The 11,629-nt window shown below is 34.6% G+C and overlaps 1 protein-coding gene across 1 annotated transcript; it reads right to left on the reverse strand.

Moving 5' to 3' along the window:
* Positions 1 to 7,834: 7,834 nt before the first annotated feature.
* LOC139493990 (putative nuclease HARBI1) lies at positions 7,835 to 8,344 on the reverse strand. Its single transcript, XM_071282159.1, has one exon. The coding sequence runs from the start codon at positions 8,342 to 8,344 to the stop codon at positions 7,835 to 7,837; it is 510 nt and encodes a 169-aa protein (XP_071138260.1).
* Positions 8,345 to 11,629: the final 3,285 nt, after the last annotated feature.

Consider the following 11,629-nt stretch of genomic DNA (forward strand, 5'->3'; position numbering starts at 1 on the left):
TGATTTTAAATCTAATATTAGAGAATATGTTTTTAATATATTGAAAAATAAATGGAGTAAAAAAGATGATAATAAATTGCATGAAATTAAACCTAATTTAGGCAAACCTTTTAATAATATTATGTGCAGAAAAGATCAGTGTGTTATTACTAGATGTCGTATTGGTCATACTAGAATAACACGAGTATCTTTTAAAAAATGAAGATGAACCACAATGTGTTCCTTGCAACTGCAAGTATACTATTAAACATGTTTTAATTAATTGTATTGACTTTGCTGATATTCGTAAGAAGCATTTCAATGTCAATAATATGTATGATTTATTCAAAAATGTTCCTTTTACAAATATTGTTGCATTTTTAAAAGAAATTGGAATTTATTATAGAATATAAAACTGTTATTATATTTAAATCGTTTTTAATTTTTATCACGTTATTTTACTGTTGATTTTTATTTGTATATAATCAATTTGCTTTAGTCAAGAATTTTAGTATATTGAAGGACGTTTTGTCTTATTTTAAAAATATACTTTAAATTGTAAAAATATTCGAATTAGCTCTCGCCGCGATATAGCCTTTTTGTGCTAATGCGGCGTAAAGCAACCAACAATCAATCTTAAATAAATCGTAGGCCAGTTGATTGGTAATCACGGTCATTCGGTTTATATACTATGAATATGAATGATAAAACAGATGGAATGGTCTGATACTTAAATAAGTGAAGACCAGCCATGCTTTGCAATTTAGAACGAGGCGCCCGCCCCGTTTAATTCCGCTTCTGAAGTTGACATTAAAAAATTGTCTATTTCTTAATTGAGATGATAGTCCGAATTTGTTTTGGTCCCAGATGCTCTGGACTTATAATTCCCAGATGTGCTGTACTTTTAGACAATTAATCGGGACTAATAGTTTTAAAACTATGTACTTAAAATGACAAAATCATTTTTGTCACCTGTGTGACGTATTCAACTCTTTGTAAAGAATCTTTCACATGCCGTGTATACCCAAGAGTGGTATTGGGTTGAGGGTGTTTTGCAGACATTGCACGAATCACTGTTATCGAAAGTAAAGTTAATTAAAAGCCTGTTTCCATAGCAGCGTTTGAATGAACTTTATAATTTGGAACTTTTTGTACGCTTCATGGCGACTTTACTATTTACAATCAATGACAAAAATATTTTAATATACCATGTAAACTATAAAAACACAAAGTAAAAGTTTTATTGTGCAACCGACCGTTCAAGGGCTGTATAGCCAGTCAAGGTCGTTAAAAACTTCCATTTGTTGTTATTGTGCAGCAAAAACTTCCATTTGTTGTTTATTGGGCATATATGGCGTCCTCACCTGTTCCTATGCATCAAAATATGATTAAGCTCATCAAACGCCTTCCGGCACCGAGCCGACCGTGCGAGGGCTGAAAAGCCAGTGAAGGTCGTTAAACACTTCCACATATATTATGAAACCTATATTATTGTCAAAGAGATAATATTAAATACATTTATCGAATGTTTCACAAATTGATGATTGCCTTCTGTCAAGGTTAACCAAACTAAACGAAAGTTTACAATTGGTACTTTGGACTGAGAGTTATGATACTACTTATAATTTAAAAGTTGTACTAGCATTTACAATTATTTTCCTGTCACCTGTGTTGCGTGCAATGTCGTCTTGTTTGACCTATTCCAACGGACTACAAAACAGATGGGCCACCAGAAGGTGTTTAAAGCTCACCAAACGCCCGACCGTACGAGGGATCAATATCCAGTCAAGGTCGTTTAAACACTTCCATCATCAGGTGTCAAACAATCCTTTGGTAATCCAAGCGAGTCACGTCTTGGTCATTACAGGTTGAACAGATGAGACGTCTCGGTCATTATAGGTTGAACATATGAGACGTCTCGGTCATTATAGCTGAACGGATGAGGTTTAATGATAGATGGACCAACGACTTACTACTTTCAATGACTTAAACATGTGTGATTAAATCTTAATACATGTAGGATTACATCTCAATATAGTGTGTACTTAATACATTCATGATAAAATCTTAAAATAAAATTATTGTATTTACTTCAATGCTTTACAGCAATAGTTTATCTTTTCTTCTAAGGCTAAGGTTACCTTTCTAATGCGACATTTCTTCGAATATTTTGCTTTGTACTGCCTCGAAATTGTGCATGTGAGCCTGCTACATTTATATTCACCATCGAATGGTTGAATTGTTCTTATGTTGGGTTTGTTGATGACATCCACCACAAGTCGTGAGGATACCTTAACATTGTTCAAAGGGATCTTGGTTCAAATGGTCGGTAAGAGAATAAGGGGTTCCATTTGCTAACATCACTGATATGTCTTGTGAAGATGGAACGCCCACCTGCTGTACAATTTTCAGTTTGGTACCTTTGATAACTATTAACGCATCCAACAACGGATTTGACTGGTTAGTTCTAAACCTTGAAGAACTGGGTAACCCTAGCTACATTTTTAGATATTTCGGATTTTGTTGAAATTTTACATGGGGTGGGATGTCAACTCACTGAAATATTCCAAGAAATCCCCTACAAGATCCTATAGTTTTTGGTCATCTTCAGAGGTATATGGTGCTACAAATTCATTTAAAAAACGGAATACCACCGAACAGTCATTCGCACACACTCTGTAATCTGATTGGTGTTTAATGTTCGAAGTCACATTGGATTCCCACGTATATCAGTTAGAACCGCCCCTGTAGTTGTAAGAATAGATGACTGATATATACGTATTATTTGTGTAAAAACGTATGAATCGATTTGAGAAAAATATCAATAAATCAATGCCAATAATTAATTTTATAGATTTTTTTAGCTATACAGTATTTGCAATAGATATTTTACTTTCATTACAGTAAGCAACAAAACATAATCCTATGTTTGTTAGCAATACGGGATATTCCTGGTAAGACATTATACACAGGAAACTAGATTGTCGGGCATTAATTTTGAAACATGTCAAGTTCAATAAGTAAGTAAGATATTAGCAGCATATGAACATTTATAATTATTGAGGATATTAAAAATATAATAACATTCTGCAAATTAAGTCAATAAGCCAAACCTGCATTCACAGTCACTAGCATCTAGTTTTTCACAATAAGTAAATTATAATTCCTCTCACTATTAATTCACTGAGTTCTTAGAAGTCATAATGACGTCCTCGGTGCCCCACGACCACCTCTAAACTCCTTCCTTTCATACCGGTTTCCTTTGTCCTCAATCCTCTCTTTAAGTTCATCCAATTCGCGTTTTATATCTCCTTTAGTGTTAGTTTCCTATGAAGAGCAACGACTTGAATTAGTTTCCTTTAACTCTTTAATTTCTTTTTTCAATTTGTCAATTTCTTTATTCTCATTATGATTATCCATTCCATTGTTTCTATATTTTTCAGCCCATTTTTCATGAAGTCTTTGAATCGTTTTCATTGAATTTCCTTAGAGTGGTATGTCCTCCTGGTCTTTTGATATCGATTTTTTTCTGTAGCTTCGCTTTATAGTTTCTGAATTTCAGCGGTAAAGTTATCAAACAGTTCTTTTGTTGATTCGATCATTGATGTACGAAATGTCTGGCGCATGGTTTTCGTGAATGTAGTCATCTTATCTTTGAAGAATGAAGAGGCTTCTTCAGATCCAAATTTAGGCGCAAAAATGCCCCTGAATTGGCAATTTTAAGGAAATTATACCGTTTTTTGGCTATTATTTTGAATGTTATTATAGATAGAGATACACTGTAAACAGCAATAATGTTCAGCAAAGTAAGATCTACAAATAAGATAATATGACTAAAATGGTCAGTTGACCCCTTAAGGAGTTATTGCCCTTTATAGTCATTTTTTACCAATTTTTCGTAATTTTTTCTAATCTTTTACAAAAATCTTCTCCTTTAAAACTACTGGTCCAAATTTAACCATACTTGGCCATAATTATCATTAAGGTATCTAGTTTAAAAAAATATGTGCGGTGACCCTGCCAACCAATCTAGATGGCCGCCTTGGCAAAAAATAGAACATAGGGGTAAAATGTAGATTTTGGCTTATAACTCTGAAACCAAAGCATTAAGAGCAATTCAAACATGGGGGTTAAATTGTTTTGCAAGTCAAGATCTATCTGCCCTGAAATTTTCAGATGAATCCGACAACTGGTTGTTGGGTTGCTGCCCCTGAATTGGAATTTTTTAAGGAAATTTTCCTGTTTATGGTTATTATCTTGAATATTATTATAGATAGAGATAAACTGTAAACAGCAATAATGTTTAGCAAAGTGAGATCAACAAACAATTCAACAACCCTCTAGGAGTTATTGCCGTTTATAGTCAATTTTTAATAATTTTGTAAATTTTTATAAATTTTAACAAAATATTTTCCTCTGTAACTAATGGGCCAAGTTCATTATAAATTGAGATAATTGTAAGAAGCAAGAATGTTCAGTAAAGTAAGATCTACAAAAACATCATCACCAAAACACAATTTTGTCATGAATCCGTCTGTGTCCTTTGTTTAATATGCACATAGACCAAGGTGAGCGACACAGGCTCTTAAGAGCCTTTAGTTATTCTAAACCTATACATGTACATGTTTATTTTTAGATGATAGACCTTACTAAAGATAGTAAAAAGAATAAAGAAAACCAAGAGGGAAATGTATGTATAGATTCAACTTATTATAAGTTATATAGTGTTAACAATATTACTAAGAAAGAGTTAAAAGTAAACATATTTTTTAAAGTACCATAGTTCTAAGTTTATTGGGGTTTTTTTTTTTTACATCTTCTCTACAATATAAATGTTTTTGCTAATAATTTTGACTTTTTATTCTACAGTGCAAAAAAAAAAGCTGATAGAAATCAGCTCTTCTGAAGATGAGGAGAAGAAAGATGTAAGCGTTAGAAATAATTCTTGTTTAATTAAGAGAAAGGGAATTAACCAGGAAGATGAAAAAACTTCTAATTAGATGAAGAAAAAAGGTATATGGACTTCGTTATGAAGAAAGTCATTGTTATTGATAACGGTTGGAGTTTAATCATAATGAAATTAAGATGTCGACTCATTCATCGACATGTAGAAAAAATAATATTATTTCTAGAAATGTAAAAAAAAAACTTATCACGTGACTGAAATATGAAATGAAGTCTTTCATTTATGAATATTCATGTATGCAAATTATTTTGTCGTGTTAACTGTCGAAGTTTAAATCAAATGAAAGTAAACTTACTATACACATTTTCCGATCTATCATCAGTTTATGATTGAATTCACTACACAAATTCGTTGATTTTTCCAACATGATAATCACATGGTTTGTAAATATTTAAACATCTTCTAGTTGTTCTTTGGTCTTGATGTGGTTAAAACGAATGTTAACTACATCATCTGTCACCTCTCCCTGAAATCTCTCTTCTGTTTCCCTCGAACAATCAACCAAATCTTCTACTCTATAACAAGATGATATATGAACATCACCTTCTACATTTACTACTCTTCCAACGCAAAACAACCCCAAGGGTGACTGGGGTATACAAATATGGTCACTTGGTCTTCTCCCGAGGGAAATGTATGTATAGATTCAACTTATTATAAGTTATATAGTGTTAACAATATTACTAAGAAAGAGTTAAAAGTAAACATATTTTTTAAAGTACCATAGTTCTAAGTTTAGTGGGTTTTTTTTTTACATCTTCTCTACAATATAAATGTTTTTGCTAATAATTTTTACTTTTTATTCTGCAGTGCAAAAAAAGAAAGCTGATAGAAATCAGCTCTTCTGAAGATGAGGAGAAGAAAGATGTAAGCGTTAGAAATAATTCTTGCTTAATTAAGAGAAAGGGAATTAACCAGGAAGATGAAAAAACTTCTAATTAGATGAAGAAAAAAGGTATATGGACTTCGTTATGAAGAAAGTCATTGTTATTGATAACGGTTGGAGTTTAATCATAATGAAATTAAGATGTCATTCATCGACATGTAGAAAAAAATAATATTATTTCTAGAAATGTAAAAAAAAAACTTATCACGTGACTGAAATATGGAATGAAGTCTTTCATTTATGAATATTCATGTATGCAAATTATTTTATCGTGTTAACTGTCGACGTTTAAATCAAATGAAAGTAAACTTACTATACACATTTTCCGATCTATCATCAGTTTATGATTGAATTCACTACACAAATTCGTTGATTTTTCCAACATGATAATCACATGGTTTGTAAATATTTAAACATCTTCTAGTTGTTCTTTGGTCTTGATGTGGTTAAAACGAATGTTAACTACACCATCTGTCACCTCTCCCTGAAATCTCTCTTCTGTTACATCACCTTCTACATTTACTACTCTTCCAACGCAAAACAACCCCAAGGGTGACTGGGGTAAAGAAATATGGTCACTTGGTCTTCTCCCGACCGGCAGAAAAAATACAACAGTAATATTATGCTTTCCTTCATCAACATTGTAAAACCCCAAGGGTGACTGGGGTATAGAAATATGGTCACTTGGTCTTCTCCCGACCGGCAGTAAAACGCTTGCTGAAGTGGGGCGTCCGTTTGGCTGTGCGGGATGTATCAAGTTCGCAGTCACGTCCGTCAGAAGGGGACGTTAAATCCGATGCCTCGTGCAAAGAGAGTGCCACGCTCTTTGCACGTTAAGAACCCTTGCAACAACTCTTTGAGGGGTCCGTAGGTGGCCTGTTACAAGGCTTACTATACACATTTTCCGATCTATCATCAGTTTATGATTGAATTCACTACACAAATTCGTTGATTTTTCCAACATGATAATCACATGGTTTGTAAATATTTAAACATCTTCTAGTTGTTCTTTGGTCTTGATGTGGTTAAAACGAATGTTAACTACATCATCTGTCACCTCTCCCTGAAATCTCTCTTCTGTTTCCCTCGAACAATCAACCAAATCTTCTACTCTATAACAAGATGATATATGAACATCACCTTCTACATTTACTACTCTTCCAACACAAAACAACCCCAAGGGTGACTGGGGTATAGAAATATGGTCACTTGGTCTTCTCCCGACCGGCAGAAAAAATACAACAGTAATATTATGCTTTCCTTCATCAACATTGTAAAACCCCAAGGGTGACTGGGGTATAGAAATATGGTCACTTGGTCTTCTCCCGACCGGCAGTAAAACGCTTGCTGAAGTGGGGCGTCCGTTTGGCTGTGCGGGATGTATCAAGTTCGCAGTCACGTCCGTCAGAAGGGGACGTTAAATCCGATGCCTCGTGCAAAGAGAGTGCCACGCTCTTTGCACGTTAAGAACCCTTGCAACAACTCTTTGAGGGGTCCGTAGGTTGCCTGTTACAAGGCAAAATTTCTGTCCCTATCCAATATACCCTCATTTTCCAGTGGCAGTCCAAATTTCCCCGACCATCATCCTAGATGGCCTCTATTACAACAACCTACCTATTGTATTTAATGTGAACTTGTTCTCGTCCTGAATATGCCTGAAATATTTGCCACTGGACGTTAAGCAACCAACAATCAATCAATCAACATTGTAAAGATTAGAAATATCACATATAAATAAGTGGCACACATAACCACACTGTTTGGAGTCACAGGTGCGCGGTCTTATTGGAAAAGATAGCACACAATGACCCGATCGTCGATCGATCACTTGTAACATTTGGGTCGTATATGATCGAGGGCCGAATTGTTGGCTTACTGACGAGAAAGTTTAAGGGAGATAATAACAAAGGTGAACAAATAAACAGACGAAGAGGAGATCAGACACACAAGATTAACAAATTAAATAAGTACCTTCGTAATCACACACAGCCTGCACGTTCACACTATGGAAACCCTTTCTGTTGACAAAAGCTGCCTCGTCCTCTGATGGCCCGCCCTTGTATCTTGATGTGTGTGCAATCAATGCACCCCAAAACATTTGGGAAGTTCATTTGTCTGTGGAAACCACACTTCACCCTGTTTTTAGAATTGATGTCTTTTGGCCACTGGATGAAGTTGTCTTTCACATCAAGTAAAGCATTGGTAATATCATTCACTGCTCTAGATACAGTTGCTTTGTCGTAGCTCATTGTATCTCCAATTATTTGTAAAAATGACCCAGAGGCATGAAACCTCAAGGCTATGCAGACTTGTTGTTCTACTGTTAGAGCAGTTTCCTTTGCTGTAGATCTTCTCAATTTATCTCCCACAATATTAAAAATGTAGGCTATAGAGTCTCTTCCAAACCTATATCTTATCCTCATTTCATTGTCAGTCAAATTGTTTAGATGCGAAACCATTCCTCTGAAGATTCTCTCTTTTCTTTGCCTAGGTACCATTAACAGAGCAGCCATTTTGTAAATTAAAACTCTTCGTTAAGTATTTAACGAAGGTCTATAGCAGCATTAGATTTTATAGAAGTTATCGACAGTTTAACGTTGCGTTAAATCTAACGTAGAGATGAACAACAGGATTAACCATGCGTTAAATTTTAACGAAGCGTTAGCATATTTTAACGACAGCGTTAGACTTAACGACAAGTTGAACAACTGGCCCCTGATATACATAAATTGTTGTTACAATCAAATGATTTTGAAACCTTTTTCACATTCTTTCTTAATCAAATCCGAAACAACTGTAGATTGCGACCTAGCTGAGTAATTATTTTTTGCATACTTTTGTATCCCATGTATCGTATTTAACCATAGAATCGAAACCATTTCTTAATCCATTTATCAAATATGATCTGAAATTTATATCTGGATGATTCTGTAGCTCATGCTCAAGTTTTTCTATGTTGACAGCAGTTGATGCTTTCATCGAATAATTTTCCAAAGGTATATGTAGTCATGATTTGTTATCAGATAAGTCTGAGTAACGTCTTTGCTACTAGTGTTATTTTTGTAGGTTTGTGAATATTTTTGAGGTACATGATGGTTTTGTCTATTACCTGTGCATGTATGTGCTGGGTGACCTGTAGATCTAGAAGAAGGTTGCATGTTGTTCTGAAACAACCCCTGACATTATTATAATTGTCACATACTTCTTTACCGTCGTAAAATACTCTACTACGACCTTGTTTATCAAGCTTGTTTTGCATGTTTGGTCTGACGGACCTGTTGTTACCTAAGTTGCTATCTACATGTATACCCTGATGATCAGAAATCTGCAATGCACAAAATTCTGTGGCATGATCAACTTGATGACATAAGTTGCATGCATTTACTCTAATACCCCCACTAACTAGTGAAAGAATGTCGCGGGCTTTTTTACTCCAATCGACCTTGATATGTTTCTCTCTTAGGAGTGTAGCTGCCTTTACGGAGAACAGCTTATGGTAGGTATAAAATTTATCTCCATAAAATTTATGAACCTGAATCAAATCTGCTTCATAAGCATCCAGCTCTTCACGTCTTTCGGGATATGACACGCACATGATTCGTTTATATTTTCCAAAGGCCTGAATAAAATCTTGTATATTCAGGTTCCTGTTAAGACGGGGGTCAGGCTTTCTTGATAAATTAACCTTTATTCCATCAGCAGTGACATTGTGTTTGAGGGTTTTTGTAATTTGATATTAGTAATGTATTAAAATTAATATCCTTACCCTCAATAATATTCCTTTGAATATTTGGCGACACAATATCAACGTTAGTGAAAGAATCCGATCTCGCTCCATTTCTTGTTGAATCCATTTCGGCACTAGTATGGTGAGAAAATGGTAAGGCACTTGTCGACGGACTAAAGCTGAAGTTGTATTGTGCGGCGGTTCTTTGGGTTGTACCAGAAACTAGTATAAGCGGGACATCGGAAGCGTTCCGTTGTTCGTATCAATTAGCTAGATCGTAGGTCTTGTTCAAGGAATCCGGTGATGGTCTTATGTGGGAAACGGATGGTTGCATGCTTGCCATACACTGTAAACGTGTTGACCATTGTTGATGTAAACAAAGCGGCCATATTGTTTACATTGGAGTCCGCACGTACGTCGTTTCCGGTTACACTATCCATGCGCGTTGATGGGGCGGAACTTCCTTCATCTGTGGGCGGGTCTTGAAGTACTTCTCTTGTTGGTTGCCTAATATGGTCATCCGCTGCGACGGGTGCACCTTATCGAATTTCGTTGTTGCATAGGCGCTCCTTATCGAATTTCGTTGTTGCATAGGCGCTCCTTGTTGTCTTTATACAGTTGTGTAAGTACTGTTTTAGACCAGCTTTTTGGAATGTTTATTCCTAACTTCCGAAATTCGTCCCGAAATCTTGCACCTGTCCAATTTTCTGAATTTTCCATATCCCATTGCGAGCTTTGTGTGACATTTTCTTCGTTGTTATATGGATGTTGTCGGTTACGTGAACAACGGTTGCGTCTGGTCGAAGAAGCCATGTTATTTACTAAAGTTTATATAGCCGTAAAATCACGAAACTGTTGAATAGAACTGATTCAAGTTCTCAAATTTCGGGAAATAGTAGTCCAATGTTGAATATAATTTACTAAAGTTTGTATAGCCATAAAACCACGAAACTGTTGAATAAAACTGATTCAAGTTCTCAAATTTCGGGAAATAGTAGTCCAATGTTGAATATAATTTACTAAAGTTTGTATAGCCATAAAACCACGAAACTGTTGAATAAAACCGATTCAAGTTCTCAAATTTCGGGAAATAGTAGTCCAATGTTGAATATAATTTACTAAAGTTTGTATAGCCGTAAAACCACGAAACTTGAATAAAACTGATTCAAGTTCTCAAATTTCGGAAAATTGTAGTCCAATGTTGAATATAATTTACTAAAGTTTGTATAGCCATAAAACCACGAAACTGTTGAATAAAACCGATTTAAGTTCTCAAATTTCGGGAAATAGAAGTCCAATGTTGAATATAATTTACTAAAGTTTGTATAGCCGTAAAACCACGAAACTGTTGAATAAAACCGATTCAAGTTCTCAAATTTCGGGAAATAGTAGTCCAATGTTGAATATAATTTACTAAAGTTTGTATAGCCGTAAAACCACGAAACTTGAATAAAACTGATTCAAGTTCTCAAATTTCGGAAAATTGTAGTCCAATGTTGAATATAATTTACTAAAGTTTGTATAGCCATAAAACCACGAAACTGTTGAATAAAACCGATTTAAGTTCTCAAATTTCGGGAAATAGAAGTCCAATGTTGAATATAATTTACTAAAGTTTGTATAGCCGTAAAACCACGAAACTTGAATAAAACTGATTCAAGTTCTCAAATTTCGGGAAATAGTAGTCCAATGATGAATATAATTTACTAAAGTTTGTATAGCCATAAAACCACGAAACTGTTGAATAAAACTGATTCAAGTTCTCAAATTTCGGGAAATAGTAGTCCAATGTTGAATATAATTTACTAAAGTTTGTATAGCCATAAAACCACGAAACTGTTGAATAAAACTGATTCAAGTTCTCAAATTTCGGGAAATAGAAGTCCAATGTTGAATATAATTTACTAAAGTTTGTATAGCCGTAAAACCACGAAACTGTTGAATAAAACCGATTCAAGTTCTCAAAGTTCGGGAAATAGTAGTCCAATGTTGAATATAATTTACTAAAGTTTGTATAGCCGTAAAACCACGAAACTGTTGAATAAAACTGATTCAAGTTCTCAAATTTCGG

Source organism: Mytilus edulis, chromosome 11 (genome assembly GCF_963676685.1).
Source record: "Mytilus edulis chromosome 11, xbMytEdul2.2, whole genome shotgun sequence".
Taxonomy (NCBI): Eukaryota; Metazoa; Mollusca; class Bivalvia; order Mytilida; family Mytilidae; genus Mytilus; species Mytilus edulis.

Excerpts from the sequence above, each read along its gene's own strand:
- LOC139493990 (XM_071282159.1), bottom strand. The coding sequence starts at position 8,344 with ATGGCTGCTCTGTTAATGGTACCTAGGCAAAGAAAAGAGAGAATCTTC.